The sequence below is a fragment of the Falco naumanni genome, chromosome 3, assembly GCF_017639655.2.
Source record: "Falco naumanni isolate bFalNau1 chromosome 3, bFalNau1.pat, whole genome shotgun sequence".
NCBI lineage: Eukaryota > Metazoa > Chordata > Aves > Falconiformes > Falconidae > Falco > Falco naumanni.
Window position 1 is genome coordinate 75494636 of NC_054056.1, and position 25552 is coordinate 75520187.

General features: G+C 38.1%; 1 protein-coding gene across 2 annotated transcripts in view; it reads right to left on the bottom strand.

Moving 5' to 3' along the window:
* Nucleotides 1–25552, bottom strand: part of TOX (thymocyte selection associated high mobility group box) — a 226513-nt gene that overhangs the window by 7566 nt on the left and 193395 nt on the right. For both annotated transcript variants that reach the window (XM_040588381.1, XM_040588380.1), the window contains exons 6-7: nucleotides 19405–19485; nucleotides 6219–6605 (exon numbers count right to left, since the gene is read on the bottom strand). In XM_040588381.1, coding sequence (XP_040444315.1) covers nucleotides 6219–6605; nucleotides 19405–19485 — 468 coding nt within the window. The remainder of the gene's footprint in view (nucleotides 1–6218; nucleotides 6606–19404; nucleotides 19486–25552) is intronic.

Sequence of the window (25552 nt, forward strand, 5' to 3'; positions counted from 1 at the left end):
TCAGAAAATGAGTACTTCGAGGTCTAATTAAACAATGCTGAATGTTTTTGCATTGTAATGCTCAAGAGAAAATCATCAACTGTTTTGCCACATGCATAGAATTTTAAATTTCATTTTCTTGTTCCAGATTGAAATAAAAATAGGGAACTTGATAAAGATTAATTTGATGTCAGGAGGGACATTTGCTCTTTAATTAGATTTCTGTAGCCCTAGCAGTTTCATGGTGCCACTGTAGCAAGTCCTAAAAAGCCTGCAGCAGAACTAAACAGTGATCCTCATCTCCACACTTTACTGGGAACTAATTTCATTTCCTGCCTGTCTGGAGAGGTATTTTCAACAGGCATCAATGTTTTTGTCTTCACAACTGATTTATTCATCAATCTCAATGTGATATTTTAAACCTTTAAATTACATCCAAATCCTAAAGCATCTGTTTATTACACAAGGAAATTGAAAATCTGTCTGTGTGATATCATACAAAGATTTTTCCTTAAGGTTATAAAGGAAGTTGACAGATATTAATGATTTTTTTTTTCTCTTGACCTCATTCGAAGACAAAGCTTAACAAAAAAGAGGAAGAAATCTGGACAAATACAGCAGGTCCCTGAGTTTACTGTATATAATATATGCCAGAAAAAATGAGGCTATTATTTTTTGCAGGCTATGCAATCATCTTGCTGTATACATTTATTTTCTAAAGGAAAAGAAATACCTAAAACTAGACCAAAATGAGTTATTATTATTTTTTTTTTTAAAGTGACATACATTAATCTTCTGCTTCTTTGTTATGCATACACTTGCAGCCATGGTTACTAGACATTAAGAGTCTAGTTTTGCTTGCACTACCTGTGAACCAAAGTGGGACAGATTGTAATGGGACTCACCATCCCACCCAATGCCTGGGTGAAGGATTTTGGGCAGGGAAGGAGATGCTTGCAGTAGGGCTACTTAGAAGGGTTCCTTAATGACTGGGCATATTTGGTAGGGAGTGAATCCCTGGTCTCATCACGTTCCACACAAAGCAGCACAGTACAATGAGCTGAAGAGTGGAGTATGCTCAGAAAGCACAAATGACTGTGTGAGTAGGGCAAGGAAAGAACAACTTTGCAAGAGAAAAGGTTGTAGCTTCAGACACTGTTTTAGCCTGAACTTTGGAGAAATCATGCTGATTTGAATGGCAAGGGTTAAGATTCAGACCATCTAATCCCAACTAAGTAATAATTAAATACTATGTCAAACCTAAGAGTCAGACTGGAGAGAAGCAACTCTGTATCAGTTACAAAATTGTACAGTGATAGAATGGTCACTTCAGCATCTAATGAAAGAAAAATCACACTCTTCTAATCTACTGTGATTTTTCCAGTGTGTCAAAAGTGGATGAAAGAAAAACTGCTACACATTGGATTTAGACTTTAAAAAAATAAAACTTTAACATGGCTTTAAAAAAAATAATATTTTTTAAAGATACAGTATATTTCAAAAATAGAAGTTAAATATAATAAAAATCAGTATTTAATTTAAGTATCAGAGTAGAACTAAATGGTCTGTTTTTAAAGTGTAAAGCATTCACACTGTAAACGAGCACCCCAAATGTCTACAGCAGTGCCCATTGTTTGATTTGTTCATTAACTGTATTGGAAAAAAAAGGAAAAAGAGACTAATTTGTCTACTTTTCAGAAGTTACAAAAAATATTTAGATAACTGAAAATAGAGAAGATTGTTTAAAATAAATTTTAAAATATTTACTAATGCTAGGCATATGATCAAAATGCTAATACTTAAATTTTACTTTCCCTTGTACATTCAGAACAATTTGGATGCATTGCATCAGCTGCGTATTCCACAGAATTAACTGATTTTAAGGCTAACAGAAATTGTCCAGTAACTGTGGACTTTTGGCTACCAGCACTTCGGATCTTCTTGATGTGCTGTAGTTTTTGTGGACTCCTGGAGGAGTCTGCCCTTCTCCAGCTGGCAGTCTCTCTTGGTTTGGCAGCTGCACACATGCAGGCAAGGACTTCTGGAAGCAGAGGAGGACGTGCTGTTCCCTGCGGAGCTGATGAAGATCAGCACATTGTCCTGGCAGCAGTGGGGGCAGAACTCTCTCCACAGGTCAGCAGTTCTCATCAGTCCCTCCTCAAAGTTACACACAGAAGGAGAGTTTGCGGATTTCATGCACAGTGGTTTTGGAGAACTCTGTTCCTGCCTGCCAGGACTGAAATCTCAATCTTTATGTAATTTTTCTTGGATCTGGCAGTCCTACAGGTATACCAGATGGTCTTTGATAAGAAACTATCCTCCCTCTCCTGGAGAAAATGAGTAACCAAATCTCCCTGAGGCACAGTGTTAAAGCGAGGGATCTGTACAGAGCAGGGATTTCCAGAGCCTGCTACAACTGAGCATCACACTAGTAAGCCACGAAATATTTCACAGATGGATGCTGGGAAAAAAAGGGAAAAAAATCAGAACCCACCATCAGTGGGAGCTATGACAGCTGCTTTTAACATGTCTACAGCACAGCTGTCTGTTTGCAATGGTGGTGTCCAGCCAGGTGAGTCTGCGAATGCCTGCAGTAGAAGACTGCTAGGAAGCTGTTGGCAGACTTACCCTGCTCTTGTCTATTAAGCTTCATGCTGCAGCATCACATGAAAAAATTTACCTTATTTTTTCTTAAAATACATTAGTCTGTTTGGTTTGAGCAGTGGGGAGGTTTCCAAAAAGGAAAATATCTCCTGTTGCTAGTCACACTGTAGGGAGTGGGATGTTAATTAGTTTCTGTTCTTGCTGCTTACATAAATTAGATGCCCGCTGGAGTCTTTGGAAAAGGCTTAGGGTGGCCACACCTTTAGCATGGAGGAAATCAAGCAGCTGAGGGAAGACAAAGTGAAAAAAAGTTGAATTAAATGCAGTTATGGCTTCTGCTTTACCAGATTACATGTTTTCCCATTCTTCTTGGCTGTCTCTTTACGTAGCAGAGTGGTCTACACCGTGCTGCTGGAGACTGCACCTCGCATCCAGAGTCCTCCTTCCCTCTGCACCACGGGCCAGACATACAGGGTGATGCCTCTTCTTTGTCCTCATTGCTGTTGAGTCTGTGCTGTCATCATTTGGAGGGCTTGCTTTTCCCCCCCCCCACTATGTCTTTGCCTCTTTAACATGCTCTGTGATCAGCAGAGTGCTCAGTTCTGAACAGAGGGCACAGCAGAGCTTTTTGACAACTAAGTCAGAAAGAGGCCTTTACTTTCAGGTTATAGTTTCTGGATTTCTTGGTATTTGCCTCATGGTAGCCAACCTGTCCTCCATGCTCTAATGCAGTAAAAAATCCTGGGGATAGTTTTTTCTAAAATTTCTTGAATATGACTAGAAAGAGTCACACCTAAGAGACGAGACAGGATACCACTGCTCTGTCATGGCAAATCATGGTGTAGTTAGTAAACCTGCTGCTGTAAGATTTAGCATACTTTTTGCTTTGTCTCTGCCAACACCACTTTTTACAAGAAATGGATCCTATATTTAAACTCAATTCACAAACTATGTAAACTGTTGTATACTAAAAAATAAAATAAAATAAAAAAAAATATTACAAATATTCCAAAGTGAAATTACACAGATTTTCCACAGCTCAAAAGTTGTGTTACTTTGAAATAAAAGCATGAGTGTAAGAGGTAGAAACTGGTTTGCAGATGTTCCACAGTGCTCAGAGAAATGTTGTTAAGATTGGCAGTGTAGCATTTCAAGAGGTAATAAGCACCTGTCACCTTGAGTGAAGCTCAGAAATACCTCACCTTGGTATCTTCATTACAAGCATCAGCCTTTCTGACTAAGTAATAGAAGTTGGTAAAAAGTATTTTACCTAACCTTTCATGAGTTTAACAGTAGTCAGCAGAAACACAGAGGTACAGCATTTTTTACTTTACTGTACTTGTACTTAGTAAAGCAAAAGAATCATCGTGGGTCTACATTTTGACTTCTAGACACCTGTTTTCTACAACCTAGTATCCTGTGTTTTCTCTTAAGTTATTTCTCTTGAGAAATAACTCAACTGCATGCCAAACAGCTCACAGATGAATGAAAGTACTCTCAAGCCACTGATGCACACACCATACGCTACAAGCGTGCAACTTGGTAAAATAAAACAACAGAAGATTCGTATTATCTTACCTTTTTTGTAGTATATAATGGTTTGGAATACTGCCTAAGTGTTTAGATTCATATAATAATGGTGATGTTGTATGTATACATATGTAAGTATCTAACATCTGTGTTGCATCTTATGCTAGCCCCTACAGTACTATTAATTAATAAATAAAGCCAGATTTTCAAATCTGTTCAGTAAATTACACCTATCAATGATACTGGAAAGACATAAGGGGTTTGATTTTCTGTAGTTCTGCACTGGACAACTAATGTACAACTGACACTGAGCTTGGCAAATGAACTGAACTTGGAAGACTGAATCACTTTGCAATAAAACCTTGCTGAAATATAACTACACAATCTGAATAGGCTGCTGTCACAGATATCGTTTTTCATGTTTGTTGAATGAACCAGGGTATTGCATTGAGTCTCTGTTCATTGCTTTGTCTCTCATTGCTCTGAGCCTCCAGGTTCCACCAGGATTGCATCATGCATAGGCTCTCCAGACAGACTCTCCTGGCTCACCTGTGTAGGACTTCCTCTAGCTAATTCTAGCTGCCCAGGCTTGGGGTTAACTATTGTGTTTCTCTGAGGCTCAAGCATGGGCTCTCCCAGGACGCTCACACCAGGACGCTGGGTTTCTAACTAATAGGAAAACCTTCAGAAATACACAACAATAAGATACTCCACATCTGTGTGATCATAAGTCTGTTTATGCTGATGGTGAAAAATTGGACTAGGAAAAAGTTGTAAACATTTTACAAATTTTCCTTCCTGTCTGACTACTCCAAATTACTCTTGAGACTAAGATCAAAGTCTCTGAAAAGATCCAGATCATCCTAAGCACTCCTTGGTTTACCTTCTGAACAAGTAAATTTATCAGTCCAGATTGCTTTCAAATCTTCTCCTGCTGCGCCCCACTTTGCAAAATTCTTTTCCTGTTGAATTGTTCTCTCAGTTAGAAGCTATATTTTGTGTTCAGATATTTCCATCTCTAAAGACCAATCTTGAGATGAAATGTTTCTGGCTTGGAAAGCAAATGCAAATGCCTTGTTAGCGAAGGTGAATTTATACAAACATTCAAAACATGCAGCAAGTTCATGACTACGTATTATCAACCAGAACTGACAAGTTTTGTGTATACAAATTTTGTAGATTCTTGCAACTCCATCAAATTTTTTTTCATTCTAATGCCTCTTTGCAAAGCAAGATCTTACAATTGATAGTCACATCTCATGCAATACAAAAGGAAATTTTCTCTCATGAAATCACCAGAGTTAATCTGCTCTAACATCCCACAGACCTGGGCCTAAACCCCACAATACTATGGTTGGCCTGCATTAATTAAAAACTCCTAGGAAATGTATTGAGCATCAGCTATCTAAAACACAGAATGAGGGGGAAAAAAAAAAGAAGAAAAGACACCATATCGGGATACTGGGCAAAGCCCACTTATTTCCAGGAAAAAAAAAAAAAGAAAAAAAGAAGAAAAAAAAGGTACATTTATCTGGCAAAATGAAGTTATGAATACAGAATAAGCTAACATTTTTGTTTTCACTTCATCTAGCATGCTTAACACACCCTGTGTCGCTTCATGTTCCCTCTGACTGTTCCATGTCACAATCGGCACCAGGATAACAGCACAAGCTATAATCCTATCTTTTTCTAGACGTGCCTGCCTTTTGTTTGTAAAATGTTTCCTAAAGATTTAACATATCACTTACATTTCAGGGTACTGCCAGATTTGCAGATGGATCTATGGACACACTTCTATTTAAAGGATGCCTCCGAAGTTTGGGGGGGAGACACGGCTAGTGTTCAGGAGAAAGTGATGAACATTGCTGCTAGCACAAACAGTTCCACTGAAGTTTCCCATCATCTAGGTAAACCCATTCATTCGTTCTTGCCCTTGAAAGACTAAGCTCTCAGACTATACTACCCCAGTTTTCAAACCCTGCAAAATTAAAGCTGATCCATAGCTCCAAATCTCCCTCACCACGTCAACTTCTGGATGACTTCCCCCACCCTCCCCCACCCCCCAAAAAAATATTTCCCCAGACAACTGAAAAGCTCAAACTTACTTGCTGCATTGTAGGTGAATGTAAAGCAGACTGGACCTGCATTGGTAGCTGGTTTCCGATGGGCTGCTGCATTGAAATTGGCTGGTGCTGCTGGATGTTGAGATGCTGGTGCAGTGGGGGGCTGATCTGAAGAGGTGGCGGTGGGGACACAGCCATGTTTGCTATGGAAACAGTCACTGGCATTTGGTTGTTAGGCTTGGGTGCTATGTTACGGGGGATATTGGCATGCATGGCAGTGATGTGAGGATTCATTCCTGGTTGTTGTTGGTAGTGGGAACTGAGGTACAGTGCAGAGTGAGCCTGGGTGGACCCATGAAACACTGACTGCTTTGAATTCATCATCTGAGGTTGTGGGGAGGCTTTGACATCAACAGGTTCACTGTAGCTCTGTTGAGAAAAACAAAACACAGACAATACTTAGAAGCTGCAAGACGCTGCTGTTCTACCTGCTGAAGTCTGTTTAAGAGTCACATCATGGGAAACACATAATCTGGACCATAAAATTGTCCTTGGAATGAAGTTTGGTTATTACATGAGAAAAAAAAATCCCTTTTACCTTACACTTTTCTCTTCAACATTCTAAAAAAAAAAAAAAAAAAAAAGCTAGCTCCTCTGTTTCCTGGCCTAGCCTGACATTTTGCTTTTTCCAAACTTGGAACTGGATTCACTGACCTAATAACCTACACAACAAAGACAACCAAGCCTGTAACATCTATTCACATAAACAGCCGCTACTATTGTCCTAAAATCTGATGGCCTAGCTGAAAAAAGATTCAGGAGGGTGGGTTCCAGCAAAAGTCTGCAGTGATCTTTGACATGCCTTGTTTTCCCAGCTGCAAACCAGGGATAAGAATTTCAGTGTCCTTTACCATATATGTTGATAACTGCTAATAGTGCTTTATTAGTTAGCTAACATCATGAAGAGGCTAAACCCCATCCACAGTTGTTCTATTGCACTGAGTAAAGGTGCTAGTTGCTGTGCCCATACCTTCATTCTGAAGTATTCCATGCTGGCATGCTATCCAGCCCATATCAAACATGTTTCATGAGCCATGCATTCAGAAACGTAATTCCGAACAATTTCACCTTTAGCAAGACTTCCTTTGTTAATCCAGTTCATAAAGTTCTGAGAATTCTGTCTAAAACTGATGTCTATATAAATGCTAAACTGTGTCAGACACAGGTAAGCTATTTTGCTAAAGCTGGAAGAATACTGCACAGAATATTAGAAAATGCACAGATTTTCAAAAACATTTTGGTCTACCCTGATTTCTTAAAGCTGCTAGTAATAAAAACTTTCCATTAATGAATGTGAATTTTAATAATACTCTTTTTATAATATTTATAAATTGTTACATTTGATTTAAACTCAATTTGTTAAGTTATTTTCCATACCCTTGTTTTCTTAGATCTTCTAAGTGCTAACTCTGTGTGCTCAAATAGATGATGATAAAAAATTAAGAATTAACTCCCATGAGCTTATAGGTGGGAATCATAATTTGCAGTTAAGTCATACTGGGATTAATAGTCAGTGAAAGGTGAAACATGCTGGAAAAAAATGGCAGAAATGTCCCTCTGGAGAAAGAAGTCACTTTGTCAAAACAAGGACTGAAAGATGCATATATGCCCTTATTCTGTGATTTCCATGTCATGTTTGCTCAGTTTACAAGTCAGAGTAAGTTTCATGTTACTCTCAGCACTCCAGGGGCGGTAAAGTCTATTTGTATTCTTTCTGAAGGATGTACCATCACCAACAATCCGCTGACACGCGCGTTACTGAAATTGCTTCATTATATGCTATGAGAAAGATGAGGAAGATAACTTCATGTTCCCTAAGAATAGCTGCAGTTCTATTAGCAAAACCCCATTGTTTTCTCCAGTAAACTAAGGACAATTAAATGAATATGATAAAATGAATGAAAATCTCTGCCTCTGTGGATCAGCCTGGATCTGTTCCCATGTGGGTGTACACATGTGCAATATGTATTATACGTATCTTCGCAGGATTCAGATACAAACATAAAAACCCACAGACAGTATATGATGAAACATGAAAGTAGGCGCAAAATCTGCCAGTTTTTTGGTATTATTTTCAAAACACTGAACTAATGTTCATGATGGCATGAGAAATTTCCCCCCTTCTTCCCAGCTGTATTTTTAGGGTACTCGCGTAAGTGTAGGAGCAAAGACTGGAAGGTTTGCTGAAATTCAGAGAATCAGAGGAAGGTTTACTAATTAGCAGCATGGTCAGGTCCCTCCTTTTGAGTGTCACAGGCTCTTTACACATTACAGGAGGTGCATGATGTGTTCTTTCTTGAGAAACTTGAAGTTTTACTGAGAGCGTCATTCCCTCACAAAAACAGCTTGCCTTTCCATGATGCAGCTGGCAGGCTCTATCTGGTCCTACCAGGGGTAATTGCTCCTGAAGTGTCTAAAGGCAGATCAGTTAAACAATTCCTCCCGGTGATGAAGTATCAAAGTGCCTTTGTGGCACTTTTTGTGACATACATACTTATATTCCATTTGTGACTGCAAAGATGCTGCCATACACCTCTTTAACAAAGATACAGTGAACTGATTTAATTATTGGGCAATGCTGAGTTCACACATAAATGGTGAATGCATGGCCCATACTGATAAAATTACAGACAGATCAGATAGTTAGTATCGTTTAATACTTCAAATACCACACTATCTTAAGAGGAATTGTATGGTCTCAGGCCAGAGATGAGTAACACTTGCTTTAGCTCTGAGAGAGCATCTGCCAAGTGATCAAAAGGAATCATTCCAGTTGTCTCAAGCTATCAATTAGCTTTCTATATGTTTCACTACCTCCTGATCCAGTGAAAAGTACAACACTTCAGTTTCAGACGAAGTATTTTGCTGTTGCTTAGGATACTTTAAATCATATGTGATCTGAAGTCAAATTGTCCAATATCAGTGTAAAACGCATCAATATTATCAGTTACTGGGATCTTGATAAATGAACCCATTAAATGCTGTTCTTCAGCATACTGCACTTTCAGCTTTTTCTAAGGCTCGTTCAGAAACACAGATTTTGTAAGTATTGCTGAAGCTAATGGAATAGGTCATGTCAAATATTTTGGCTCTGTTATACCACTTTAATATGAAATATACTAAGGTGTGGGTGGGTATATATATATAAACACACACACATATATACACGCATAGGTCATACTATCATTTCAGGCACAATTACTGCTTTCACAGGCTTGAATGGGCATTGCGTCTGTCCGGTACATCATTGGACAGCCTTAGAAAAGGACTTTTGTTGTTGGTAAAACTAGGAATTAAGAAATAAGAGATTTCATTAGCCAGTATGAACTTCAAATGCACAGTCATGTTCCCTAACTTTGCAGGTTGAAATTCAGTCAATTTTTTCTTGCCTTATCAAACGAGAAGAGCACAGAAATAATTAAAAAAACTCAACTCTTTAGTTAATTAATCTGCCCAAAACCAACACAGACAATTTACATCTCTAATTTTTTGGCATGAAGTTATAGGATACAATTATTATACAGATATAGGCAGTGGAGACCAAAATTGAAAATCTGTACACACAGGCCACCAAATATTGAAGCTTACTATCTCCTACATGCAACAAGTTCTACTAGACATGCAGTGAGAAAATATTTAATCGCTACTATCAGAAGTATGGTGGTCTAGACCCACCACTAGAGGGTGACAGAATATTACATTTAGTTAATGGTAGGCAGTGGTATTGTATGCATACATTACCAAACATACACTAGGACACAAACATAAACTAGCTTTTGTTGACAGTCCTTTATGCTCTTTGAGTGGCTTCTCCTTGTTCTGGAGCTCAAGTCAAAGCCTTACTCTAAATCTTTCAAGTTCTTCAGAGGCTAGTCGTAGGGTTTCTTACGGACCTGCCTCTCCACCTAACATCATCATCTAATAATGGTTACCATTTTAAAAGAAAACAGAAGTCGAAGACACTGTAGGTAGGCCAAAGCAATGGAATGCTGCAGAAAAAGTATGACTGCCCTTTAAGAACAACACAAAGCCACATTTTTTTTCCTCACCAAAATCTATTGTTTTACTAAAACACAAAGAAAAAGAGGGAAGAACATTTTGAAATAACAACAGAAAGAGAATGAAAGTAGAAGAGAAATAGGAAAAGGAAGGAAACAAAATAAATGCTACTGTAACTCTGATGATAATGAATATAATTATATTAATTAAAAGTACTGGTGCATGACCCTCAGTCCACAAAATTATTCTACTGCTATTATACTTTCAACAAAATGTGTGATGATGCAGATGTGAGTGATATTCTTCAGAGAAAGTGTTGAGAGTTGATCATTTTGCACAAAGATTGGGAAGTGCTGAGTTCAGTTCTTCCCTCCAGTTTTTACCAAACTCATGCTCTTCCTTCCAAATCTAGAGCAAAACAAACTTTCCCATCCACCTTGTACTCCCCTATTGTGTGCCGAAACTCCTTATGCATAATTGCCAAATTAAAGACTTAAATTAGGTTAAGGGGTTAAGCATTGCTCATCCAGCTGTGCTATTCTTTTCTAAGGAGAACTGCCTTGGGACTAATGGTCCTTATGACAGACAGGCACAGGGCGGGTGTCAATTCCTTAGAGGAAAGTGACACTGGGATTTCCCTCACCCCAAATTGTCCATTCACTCCTACAGCTGAGAAATGATTTTTGGTTATGGACATCCTGCTCAGCTTAGTGGTGTCAAACAGCAACAGCCTGTTGATGATATTCTGGCATCTCCACAACTTCCTTTGGGATATAATTTTACTTCCACTTTGAAAAGGTGCACTTTAAACCCTCACCTGTGTATCTGGCTAACCAAACAGCCGTTGAAACCTACACATGGGTTTTGATTCTCTTTCTAACTTGTGGCTGCCTTCTGGCTGCTGTTGGTTCTCCTGACCCCACCTCTGTTGGAACATAAACAACATCCATGTGACTGAGAGTAAATCAAGGACACGTTTTAACAAGGCAGTACTCTAAGAGCTTGATCCTTTAGACTACTGAATTTAATGGGAATTCTTCTATTAACTTAAATGGAGTTTGGATCAGAGCCCAACACTGTTACTTCAATATTAATGAAAATTTTCATGTATTTCATGAAAAGAGGTAGGACCTGCCTAACAGAGGCTGAGAATCATTCCCAACTGATGAGCACTACTTTTGACCTGTGTTTCTTCAGAAGCATACCTAGAAATTACAACTGCCTATACTGACCTCATTTTGCTTTTTTAACATGCTAATCCAGTTATTGTTAGAAATATTGCCAGGAAGGAGGACTGTATAGATATGTATGTACACATACGTATGTTAACATCTTCAATTTACATACTGTATACATGCTTTATATTCAGCATTCTTATCTACTATAGCATATGATGCCATAATATATAGGAATTAAATAAATATTTTTCAATAAATTCATTCTACTAAGCAGTGCTCAACTGATATTGCTGTTTGAAATATAAAACCAAAAAGTCAGTGTTGTCTCAAAGAAAACAGAGTTGTTCAACTCACAGAGAAAAAAGTTGTTTCTTTTTCTTACTCTATTGATTTCACAAAATTAGCTAATGATCAAAGCCTTTCAGTTGAAGCAATATAATTTCAGTCACTTACAGACCAAACATTATCACAATACTTCTCTATTAACATCAGCAATTAAGCTTTTCTTTATAGTAAAATAGTCAGGAAATACATTCAGTATGTTCACAACATTCAGTAGATGCTCTTAGTACTGTTGGATGCCTAGGTGTCCTCTAAATACATGCTGAGAGACCTCCTCAAGGGCAAAGACATCAGCCTCATGGCCAATATGGCCAGCATAAACTTTCTATCAATGCAAACAGCTTTACTTGTGGGTGAACATAACCTATTCCAACCTTTGAAGATTTTTTTTACACAGCCAAAATGGTGTAACATAGATTTATTTAAAATGGAAAACAGGTGCTTCTCTTTAAATGAGAAACAAAGTGTTGGCATCCTCTCTACATAGAAAAGGAACATGTACTATGTGAGCATTTCATAGGGTAGAAGAGTTTAGCTCAGCTCCAGTTTTACACAAATATTTATCAGAAACCTACGTAGCTCCTGCACTGTCCCTCTTCATGACAGTGCCACGCATACATCTAGTGACTGGTGTCCGTCCTTGAGCCACACCGAGGAACTCGGTTTGTGGCCTCCATGACCAGAATGAAGGCTACATTCAGGTAACAGCAGTGATTATGTCAGCTGGTATCAGGAAGGTCCAGGCTGTGACCAAAGTTAGGCAGGCCTGACTCAGCTTTAAATGAGTTATCTTCTGTACCGTGACATTAAAGGTAGATAGGAGGAAATTGGCTGAATATTTATGCAGCTCCTACAAAGCTTACCTAAGCTTAAGTTTGCATCTGCTGTCTTTGCTGTCTCTTTGGTGGAAGGAACATCTTGAATTGTTTATTCCTTCTCTCAGCTTTTCTGTGTTCACATAATCCTGTCCATTTTTAATGTTTTTGACATTTTAGGTCACTTCCAAACCCAAGCCTGTCTTTGAGAAGAACCACTTCTAGCTTGCATAGGCTTAGCCATTTTATTAATACTCCTGTGGAGCTGCTTATGAGAGAATGACTTCTCTGCAGCATTTTCTCTTTCCTGCTTAGCTCTTTAACTCCTTTAGAGATTCCTTTGACTTAACTCTATACACTCTGGTAGAAAACTCATATGCATATTTGCAGTACAGCTGCCTTCCTACCTAAGTCACAAGAGGCTCTTAGCAAATGATGTTTCGTACTTTGTTAATTCCAGTCACCTATTGCAATAACAACATCTGGGACTCTAGAGAGTTCAGAAAGCTTTCTGACACATTCTTGATGTTTCAGAACAAAGGAGTAAGCCATGGGTTGTCATCTATAATTAGCTGAGGTGGCTCAGAAGAACATCTTCAAATCTAAATATACATTTTGTCATCATCTTCAGGGGATTGTCATGGATTCATTCAGGGTATGTAAGTAAAAATGGATGTTTTACGAATGTAACCTGGGTACATGTGATAAAGGATATGCAACTTTAATTTGATACAAGTGTTTTAATTCCCCAAATGGAAGCACTAGGCTAATAGCGAAATAGAGTTTTATTAAACTTCAAAAAACAAACACAGTTCCTCGCTAAATCAAAATCTGGCTTCTTGCAAGCCTGAGACATTTGTGCCATTTTTGGCAGAAATTATGTGAGAGCAGCTATCTGTTATTGCACTGCTGAATGTAAAGCTTCACATGATTTAGCCTCAAACTGAATTCATGGCATTAACTTAAATATAGATTGCTCTACATTTTCAGCTGCAGTAGGTAGTTGGTTTCCTTGCTAGAGAAGATGGTTGGATTTGTGTTATTATTTGATTAGACAATATTTTATAAATTTATATGTTCACTTAACAGATACTCATATAAATCACATATATAATTTTATTTACGATTCCTTGAAAATTTCTGACTACATCATAGTAACTCTAGAAAGAATGAAAGACAGAAGCTTGAAGTACCTGCTGTAAAAGCCTTACATTATAGTTTTCCCAGACGGGGATTCTAATGTTTAATGGAAAAAAGGTAAAAGCTGTATATGCATGTCATCATTCAACATCATGTCATCGTTCAACAAAAATAACAATTTTTGTTATTGTTTTAAGGGAAATATTGCCAAATGCCTTGTAGCACTTTAGTAGCTACCAAAAAAAAAAACCCAAAACATCAAACATAACCATATTTTTTATTTATTCTTTCTTTGATGCTTTCACTGAGAACAGACTAAATTGTTTTATAAAATTCCAAAACATCTGCATGGACTCAGGCTAGATGTAATATAGGAATCTGTTGTCTCAAGAAGCAGAAACCAGGTGCCTTTCTGCCAACAGAGAAGGGATGCTGCTCTCCTTGTATGCAATAACCAACTGACTAAAGCACTGACCAGGAGACCAGACAGTTCAGGCACCTACTCTGTCAAGACTTACTCAGAATTTTATTTCTAAAAAAAATGTCCTAAACCGCGTCAGCTGCTTATTTCAGGGAGGAGTGAGCCAGGATACAGTGCTTTCATATTTGAAGCTTGGCCACTAAGCAGAAAAGAATTTCAGATTAGTGGGCTACAAAAGACAAATTGTAGAGAGAGCACACCTGGTCTCCATTTTGCTTTTTACAAGTAGCTCAAACTTTTTCACGTATATTCCACAGTGAGCATATACATATACTCATGTACATAAAGACTTGAATCCATTAGACTGTTCAACTGTATTACAGATACAGTGGCAGTGCAACAGATATTTTGGGTGCCTGGAAACTCTGGTTACAAATTGCTGTGATAATGGCATTAAGGCAATGTCAGTCGTACTAGATATGAACTTCATTTTTTTAATGAAATTTAATTACAAGGTGATGGGGTAGGAAAGCCATGTCTGTCATATACTTCAAGAAGCAATTTTACATGTCCAAAGGATTTGCACCGTCCACAAAACTGAAAAGTGCCCAATGCGCTTGCTGCAATGTCAAGTGAGGACACCACTTTGACTCAGATACAACACCAGTTTTGAAATATGCTTGAGTACTTTTAATTTTAGTAATATTTTCCTTGCTGAGCAGTTTTAGCTTCAGCCATAGCTGCTACAATATATCTGTATGAAACCTGAAGTTGTGTCACTACCCAGAGAGAATTAAAGATTCATTTAGCCAGAGAGAACAAAACGGGAAATGTCTTTGCACTATTCAAACAGTTACACTTATTTAAGCTGCAATAAACAATTGATAATTGTTTAAGCTGCTATAGTTAACATACATATATGTACCACTTATATGCACATATACATTATGTATGTTAGATACATAATATGCATATATTGTTATATAAATGTATGTAGATGCACATATATAATATATGAAAGCATTTAACATTTACTCATATATATATTTATTAAATATATGCATTTAAAAGATGCAGCAAAAACTCTAATGTCAGCCAGAAAAAAAGGCTGGTTAAGCTAGAAAAAGTGCTTGTTTTATGAAAAAGTAAAAATGCAATTCACAGCATTTTATGTAATGCTATACAAATTACCAGATACCAGAGACTGCATTTCTGGACCTGAATAGTACTAAAAGTTGCAACTAAGTGCAAATATAAAGACACTTGTTTACAATGCAAAGGCTTAGTCAGTACTATAAGCAATATGGCAATCTGCATTACAGAAGATATAATGCTTTGTAAAGTGATTTTTACTTTACGTATCAATTCCTACACACATGAACAAACTCAACAACAGCCCCATTAATTTCAATCATTATAAAAAAGGAGAATATGCAGGTAATAAACTGATAAATTAAATGGAGATTAATGCATAACTGACATATTTACACAATCATATGTTTGCCTTCTTTACTGGGTGGTAGCCCTATTTTATAAAGACCTCACTAAAGCATTTAGAAGTGTACTAGAGATGGGCTTGCAATCCTGTTACTGAAGTTGCTGGTGACACGTCCACCCTTTTCAATTATGATTTTGTCAAATAACACAGTCTTAAATTATACATACTGGGTGCGCAAGTGACTTTTCTGTGCATGTGTGGGTGTGTGTGACAAACTCCAACCAGAACTGCTAAGCTTTGTCAAGAATGCACCCAGAGGAAAGCACTGTATGCCTCCCAAAAAATTTGGGTGCCCTTCCTTAGGATGTAAAGGCAGAGGTACTTGACATCTGGAAGGGACAATGACAGATGGTGTCAAAGATTGATATCTCATCTTCCCATGAAATCACACTCAAATTTATAAATGTGTATCATCTGAGAAAGCAGCTGAGGCTGTTCCTCCACATGGTATTGGTTGCTCTATATGATGAAGAGCAGGTAGCCTGTCCCTCATGTTTATCTCCAGTTTCCTTTAGCATGCACCCATGGCTATGAGTGTATGAAGGAGAAGTGAGGATGCAGAGGACAAGAGAAAGACGGGCTGAAGTAAAGATTTGCTGGAGGGGAGGGGAGGGGAGGGGAGGGAAGGGGAAGAAAAAAGAAATGGGGAAAAAAAAAGAAACAGGGAAAAGAAGGCAAAGGGCTGAGTATTATGGAGAAGCCCACCATCCCAACCTGATACTCCACTCCCACCTCAGAGCTTGGGATGGAAACCAACATTCCTGAATTTCGTTATTCTGCTGTCAGGCAGAGGCTAAGAAATCTCCTGGCAAAAGGAGATTTACCCCATTTCTCTGCAATCTTCTATTGTGACCATTCCAGCATCTCAAATGGCCAAGATGGGTGTAGTGGATTCAACTTCAAGTCTGGTCTACTGATGTATAACATGGCATATGTCCATTCCTTTGCTTTTCAGAAAAATGAAGAGTTGCAAATAAATGCAGAAAAACACACTAACTCTCACATACAAGCCCTACAATCACTAGTTGTTTAAAAACTGGCAATACTTTATGAAAAAAGTGGCATAATCAGTGTTCAAAAGTTAGGCAAGTGGTAGAGCCATGCCTTAGGAGGTGAAACACCTCCTGAACTAGAGACGGGGGACCCAAGCAGTATCCCTACCCTTGCCAGTTTGTGCCTGCCTCTTCCCACAGGCAGAGTCCCCTGGGAGGGAACAAGGAAGAAAGTTCGATAATTGGGTAACTCATCATTTGGATAGCAAGAGAGTGTCCTGATGTGATGTGAAGCACAAAGAACATCTTATAGCTGCCAGCCAGCTGACCCTGAACTCACTGAAGCTCTGCTATGAACATGAAGGGTGTATTATTGGTCATATATTCTGAAAAAATAAGTTCTAGATGTCCCTAGCACGACAGCCAAAATTACTGAAAACCTGATTTCACAATGATTTAGTTGTGTTTGAAAATACGGACAATAAAACTTCCTGCTCCAGAGTATTACTGAGAATTTCTTTACTCTAAAACACTGCTGGGAAGAGCAGCACAGAAAATCCTACAAAGAAGCAAGGTTAAACAACATGCAGTAAATACAACACGGGAGCATCCAGGGTGAACACCTGATTATAAGCATATGAAATGAGACTCACACAGAGTGAGGTATAAAATATAAAACATATCATGTGAGCAAATTATTAATAATGTATTAAAGCATTTTTGGAAAAGGTTATGTTACTTTTGGCATGTCTTAACTTTTGAGAATGAGGTTTTGAAGTCTTAATATTCTCTAAAAGCAGCTTTTAGGGATGGTAATGTAACACATGGATGTAACAGACCACATGGACTCCAGACAATCTTAATAATGTATTATATATATTTCTTCATGCTTACATGTTTGTCTAAAGAACTACAACTCTTCTGGTGCCATATAAATATTTAATAATAATTTAGAATATACTGATATATTACATCTGGGTATTTTACATCCTTATTCCAAAATGGATTTGCTTTAGTTACATGCCAGCTCTGTTGGATTCAGTGAGCGTGTTCATGAAAGTAAGCAATTAGTACTCAGCTTCATTAGGTTTACATTTTGATATTTTCCACACTAGAGGAAAACATGACATTATGGGCAGAATTTAAATAATTGCTTAAAAGTTAAGAAAATGCTTCAGTGCTTTTCTGACTAACAACAAATTTAAGTATTTGCACAAATAGATTCATGTACTGAACTGATCAACAATCTTTAATTTTTTTTTCCAAATAAAGCCCTCAGAAAATGCCACAGTACACTTTTTTCTCTTGCCAAATAAAATAAACCCCAAATTAAAATCTCATTTTTTACATGTGCCATTTCAAAATTAAGCTATACAGTGTTATGTAAACAGTCCATGATGTGCTGAATAGGGACAGCCAAGTTATTTTCACAAGTGAAAAGTTGACTTCATGCATTTCTTCAAAACCTATTGGAATATTTTGCACTTTTTAGACCTATCTTTTGCTACTAAGCAGGCTATTTAAAAAATATAGTTTGTGTGGTACCCTTTCTGAAGGCAATGAGTATTTCTAGAACCAAACAGTCCTAAAACAGAGATTAAAGATACCCTGTCATTCACTTAACTAAATGCATTAGTATTTATGATGGTAGCTATAAAATTAAAATGCATAAGACACAACCCCCCAAAATGAATGAGGTTACAGCCATATTTCAGGCTTTTAAATTTAGAACAAACACTGACCAAATACTAAGATAATGTAAGAAAGATGCATGAAAGGTCCATGTATGACTAATCATACAGTCTTCCTCTGAAATGTGTCCAAATTAACAGAGAAGTATAGTGCAAGACCCAAAAAATATTCACAAATAACAAAAAGCTTTACTCATGCCATATATGCCAGTCCTTCATACTCCCATCTTTACCACTAAATACATTTTATTTATTTAACAAAAAAATAGCCGTATTTGTTTCAGACCCAAACATTGTTTTCAGACCCAAAACCAATGACTCTAACTGGTATGATTCTGAAGTTGCTCGATTGGTTTTTCACATTGACACACTGCAGTAATTTCTCATTCTTCTGTATATTTTAAAGTTTATAAAAAATTTTATTAGAGTCTATTACAAAATTATGGGCACTAAGAAAGTTTGTACAAATCAATTTAGTACATCAGCTGTGTACTGGGGATACACTGGTGTGTTCCAGTACAAAACCCTTATGGCCAGCTATGCTGGGCTCACACGAATTGCTTGCTGGATGTAAAATAGAAAGTCACATATTTTTTTATGAAAAATTGCTATGTGAGCTGAGCTTGACTTTTTCTGATTGGAGATTACAAGGTAAAAAGCAGTACTTAAAAAAAAAACAACAACAACAACAAAACAAACCCCAACCAAAAAACCCAAACCAAAAAACCACAAAACCAAACCAAACCCAGGCATTTTGTGTATGATTTTTTTTTTCCCTTATAGGTATCATGGCAGGTACCTGACATTGCATTTGTTATATTGAGGCTTTTTTACCAGTACATCCTTCCTCTGTTGAACTGTAGTGACACTCCCAGCCTGAAGAAGTGCTGTCCTTATGACCAGAAGGGGAAGGATACCTTTTCATGGGGAGATGACTGTGTTTATTGAGCATTTGCATCTTAAACCTGAGTTTAAGATGATAACAAACAAGGCTATTTGCACTAAATACTGTGGCATTCAGCAACATATAAATGCTGAAAATGGTTTGCAATATGTCACTATATATATGTGTGTATATACATTATGTGTTACCTTGGATACAAGGCTTGCTCTGTAGGCAGCTAACTGCTTCAGATATTCCTTCTTGGCAGCTTCAGTTTTCTTTTTGTATACCTAAAAACAAAGAGTGTCACATTGGTAAATTAATCTGATTTTGTTTTTATATATCACCGTGTGTCTCATGCATCTTCATAAAGTCTTTCTAAGTAAACAGCCTTTCCTCCTCATATTGCTTAGAGTGAAATAATAAACACCAAGTATTGTAAAGAAAATATTGTTCCAACTGTGAAACACCCTTTAACTACCCAGCAGTACTGAAAAAACATCTCTCATAGCATCTCATAGCATCTCAGGTTTAATTGTTCAAAGTGAAGTGTGGGGCGTACTTTCAAATGGGACCTTTAGGGATGGGGAAGGCAAGCGTGGGCCTCTTCACTGGCTTCCACTTGTGAGACAAGTTAAACCCTCTAGGGAAGATGAGAATGTGCAGAAAGACATCTGAGCTAAATGAAGGAGATGACAGCACCACACAGATCGGCCAAGAGGTTTTCTCTCTTCCCCGGATAAACTGTTGGGGGCAGTCAAAGTAGCTTCATGGGGCTGCTAAGGATAATAAATGTTAGTCATTATTCCAGTCTTGATCCCATATCAGTCTAATTAACTTCTCAGAAGCATGGATCTATTTCTGTACATTTCTCTCAGCTCAACAAATTATTTTAAATGTGGCATGTGCACAATCTCATAATAGATTAAAGAGCTTGGAGAAGCACTTCGATTTTGCCCAGATTTCAAGATCAAAGATGATCTGCAGAGTTAGGTAGGACTTCATAGAACTACAGATGATGTTAGCAAAGCATACATAGATATCTGTGACATAGAATTGAAAGATCACAGGAGGAGAACCAGTTTCTGATCCACGGAGCCTTGCTGTTAGCCATGTCAGTGACAGATCTGGGAATAAGTCAGCATTTCTCTTTGCAAGTATCACAAGTTTCTCACTACTTAATGTTTTGGGTTTGGGTTTTTTTTTTTTTTCCCCTGAAAGAATAGATTCAGGAGTCATACAAGAATCTTGGCTTCATGTAACTAAGCAGGATTGACTGTTAGCCTCCTCTTTGCAGGGGAAAATTTAAAAACCAGCTAAATGGAAGGTTTAAAAGTGAGGGAGACAAATAAAGGGAAAGGAAATTTAATTTTTCATTGCTGTTATATTTCATAATTTTTAAGTCACAAGCCAGAGGTTAATCCATGTGTTCCTGGACATCTGGAATTCACAATATTGCACAAAATGGAACTGCAGCTTTGAGCCTCTGCTGTCCAGTTCCCCAGCCAAGTGCACAACCTGGGCACCTGTGGAAAGCCTCATGAAGATGGTAGAGACTACCCACCTTCCCCCTCCCATTCCACACTGCCTAGTTAACTGAGCTATTGATTAAAAGGTAAAAGATAGGCAAAGCTATTTATGACAGTTTTGGTCTGTTCTGAATTCCACAGCTGGGAAACACACACGTACATCTCCTTCCCAGAAGGATAAACTTTGTGAAACTTTAAAGTGATCTCTTTTGATCTTCCAATGCTCCAGTAAAACCAGCAGTCCTGTAATGGAGAGGATTTGGCAGCACAGAGTGAACGCACAGAGGACAATACAGTTGCAGACTACAAAATGAGAGTGGTAGTGTCAGGCTGGAAGGATCCAGTACAACACCATTTTTATAAAGAATGTGCTCAAGATACTTTTTTTTTTTTTTTTTCCCCACTGAGGCTTTGCTTTCAGAGACAGAACAAACCTCAGATACGGGCTGGTAAAACTCAGAGGCTGCCTAAAAGGATTAAAGATTTTGCTTCCCAGGGAAGCAAAAGATCATAATGGAAACAGAGAAGTCTTAGACTTCTAAAATTATAAATATAAAGACAGAGAGGAAAAAAGATTGGTTTTAACTGTGCAACTGTATCTGTGCACCCTTGTAATTTCTCCAGATTAAGATAAATATAGAGTGTTGGCTTATCTCCTATTGTTTTGCAAAAAAAAAAAAAAAAAAAAAAGGTAGCAATTTGCTTTTTAAGTTGTAATCGCTTGTGATTATTAGGGAAATGTAGTGTTTGCTTTGAAAATGAATAAAAAAATAGTAAACAATCTGTTCCTAGCTGCTAATATGAATTTAGCTTGACCTACAGAACAAAGACTGTTATACCGCTTTGTATATTGCAATGCTTCTGCATCATTCTGATAGCTAGTTTAAAAAACAGAGCTGAACAAAGAATTTTACACAGAATAATGATCTTCAAAAGATCATGTATCTACTACTTCCACATTGGATTTTATTTTGCATTAAACAAATATAAAAAATACACACTGCTGCTGTGCTCTTACAGTCAGACCATATTGAAAGAGTCCTCTGGGACCTGACTTTCCCTCAAATAGTCATACTGCACTAGGTCAACTCAATAATATGAAGCTAACAATAATTCTGTAAAACTCCATATAAAACATCACTACTTCATAGGAACATCATCATACAGCCATTATTTAATTGTTTCCTACCTATACATCTACCGTGTTCAGTGTACACATTGTCTTGCCCTCTTTTCTTGGGTCTTCTGGTGAGCCAATAATGAACACAATGTCTTCCATGGTAATATAAACATTAACCATGTAATAGGAGGTCATTATAGTCAAAAAGTCCTTAGTGGATGGGGAAAAGTTTTTGATGACTCCAGCCTGCTTCGACATTTTGCATTGGTGAGAACAGCCCCTGCAAGCTGGCTTGTCTGGACGGTGGTCAGCTCACCCCACTTTGTGCTTCTAAGGGCATTGGCATGTCCTCTGAGGACAACAGCTTGAACCCTCACTGTCTATATACTGTTGTCCTTTTGAAGATGCCCACTGTTCAGGTCAGCAGGCAAGTGGGCTGACGATTCTCATGCTAGTTTTTGAAATTCTGATTGGTCCTGGCTTATATGAAAAATTAGGGTAAGTCCTGCCTGTCTGTGGAGCTGTTAGTTTTCATGAGTATCAACAAGGTCTGGCTGTCAATATTTTTCTCCAAAGGCAATGTGGCCCTGGCAGTGGGTACCAGTTCGCTGCATTTGTGCTAGGCTGCACTTTTACTGGGTGCTTATGAAGGCAGGGGAAGTGGGGCACGTCCCCAGCACTTGCAGCAGCACCTCAAACAGGTATGAGCAAGTCAGCTGCGCCTCTCAAACTCTTTTTTTTCTGCATCTGTGAGAATTTTTAGCCCTCAGGCTTAAATAGTTTTGTGTTGTAGTGAGTATAACAGAGTTGCATCCTTGCAGTGCTTTTGGGGAGGAAAAAGGCTGTGTTGCCATTCAAGTGTGCTCTAGAAAATGGCTGAAGCTCTTTTGAGTTTCATGCTTAAGACAGTGTCAAATTACGAAACACATAATTTCCAATAATATATTTAACATTCTTCCCGTATCAGGAAGCAGGCTTCTGTTCTGTTGCTTGTCTATGGTGTATAGTGGGAATATTTGATTTTATTTTTAAGACCTCAGAAATCTCTTATAAGGTCATTTTCCCATCCTCCATCAAGCAAGCAACAATTATTAAATAAGTAAATTGACAGAAGCATATACTTATGGAATTAAGTCATTTCTATCTTGCTTTAATTCAATTAACATGATAATTGAATGTCAACTGATTTTCATTCAGGCAGTAAAGGCCCATTCTGATTCAGCAGCAGACTTATTTCTTCGCACAATATTTTATTTTCTGTATTGTCCTGGTTGTGAAAATTGAATGTTGGCAGAAAAAAACATCATTTCTGTATATGCAGGGTGGGTCAGTTTAATTTATTCTTATTCTCTTCAGCTTGTTATAGAAACCCCAAAACACCAAGATTACATTCATTTGTCTACAAATGGAAGCTGCTGGCATTATTTTCCTACTGTGCTTCACGAATGCAAATTTACACAGCATAATACACAGGTCCGTCCTTATTTAATTACATTTCTGAAGTGCACCCAGTAAGGTAGCTTCAAGTTCCCTTACACCATTGAGCAAATCATGCAACAATATAGAAGATACTTTACAAAAGGAGTAGGTATGAAACTCTGCTTTGTGCATATAAGTATATGCGATAGCACTGGAATTAGGCCACCAGGGAAAACGGATGCCCTGGGCTCTACCATGGTAACATCACAGCCTGGTACCAGCCCCTAGGTTCCCCAGGCTGACCATACCTGTGGGCTACCAGTACTGTAGCAGCCTACCTCAAGGGCCGACTCTTTTTATTAATAGTGTTGCACAGCCTTAAACGGACTGCCCCAAAGTTTCATTTGGAGATAGAGTGGTTGTGGGTTATATAGTTAGCCACAAGCACTCACAAATACGAGGTTTACTGAATTAAAACCACTGCATTTCTGTGTTATGATGCCAACTTTTGGTCATGTTTTGCTTTATGTATTTTAACTGCTGCTTAGTTCTTGTCTTCCTGGATCATAAATTCCTTGAGGCAGGTTTTGTGTCTCCTGTGTTCTTCTACATGTTGGGTAATATGAAACTCATGGCTGATATATATAACTGAAATATACCTGTAATGCCTTGAGCCAAATTTTTGTTCTGGTTAGTTGTCTTTTCCCAATGAACTTCCTCTCAGCTTGCTTGTGAAGGAGTATCAACACAGTCACAACACACTATGCAGCAGGACTCCTGCCCTGTCCCATGAGGCTTGCACCCTTGTTCCCTTAGGGGAACAGATGTCCCTTCTCCTAGTCATCGTCACAAGAGCCAAAAAAGGCACTCAGTCATTTGCAAACATCCTCAGTTTTGAGTATCAGGTACTAATGGAAGAAGACATCAGTGACCACAGCCCCCTTTGATAATAGAGCTACACTGACTGATGATCTTAGGAGAAAAAGAGACTTTCAGAATTTGTGCCTCATGGTAGTCTAAAAAAGCTTTGTCTCCTAGCTGACAAAGCACATTACAAAGAACCATGCTGCTTCCCTAGCTTTGCCTAAAAAGCTGGTACGAGGATGACAAAGAAGGGGAAGTTTTCAATTTATCTTGTGGATGTCTCCTTAGAGCTGACACTTACAAGAAAGTTATGTTTGTCTTTTTAAAGTGATGTAAAGGTGCCCACATTTGTTTTGATGGAAGTGTTCCATAACCGTCCCCCCCCGTCGTGTCCCCCCCCCCCCCCCCCCCCAAATAGTACATGCCAAAATAGCAAATCAAAAAGCAACACGACCGATTTTGTCTCTTTGGTCTCTGCAGTCTTATTACCCATGGGAATGTCATTTTCACAGGCTACAGTTACAGGAATGGCATCTGATAAAATACAGTAGGCTGCAATCCAGAATTAAATTCCACATTCAGATTGTCGTTCCTGGCCCTACATACCTAGGCTCATAAAGAAAACTTGTATTTTTTCCAAGTGGGAGACATATCTCTAGTTTTAATCTTCTGATTTTGCAGCAAAGGCACCTAGAGCTGCACACGCTCATCTAAAATATGGAGAGAGATATTCCCACAGCAGTCAGAAAAAAAATTCCTCAGAATTGCTTAATGGATACTGAAATATGTTACCATTTGATTTTTAATCTAGGTACATACAGTAACAGAAAGAGGCCCAGGGCTAGCTGTATGGCTCAGCAGTCTCTTTGACTGTAGAGCATGAAAAAGACACTGATGACATATTAGAGGCTTAGGGGAAAGGATTCAGTCTTTCTGGCATGCAGGGGAAAGATCACAGGCCAAATTCAGCTCTAGCACAAACAGTGAGACTCGATGGAGATCACTGGAAATTGCAGCCGTGTGCACCAGGCCTAGATTTGACCTTGCAGGCTTGATGCTTGCAGCTTACAGGAGCAAGGCTGCACGTTTTATCAGAACCATGTTGGATGAAACTTAGGCACAAAAAAAATGACATTAAACACATGATTTATGTGGTGATTATTTGCACTTGCTGGTATTCTTCTTTAAATAAAAAATAAGATTGTGAGCTGGAATAGAGCATAATAATTGGGCCTAAATCCAGTTTTGTGCGCAAATGATTTAAAGCCATGTTCCTATCAGGCTCAAATATATGGATAAAGGGTGGGGAAGAAGAATAAGTAGAAAATTAAGGCAATCATTTATACATGTTGCTGCAGCAGTACTTGGAATCTGGGGTGCTTTTGGCCCAGCTCCTTTCAAGTGCAACAAGAAGGCAAAGTGCAG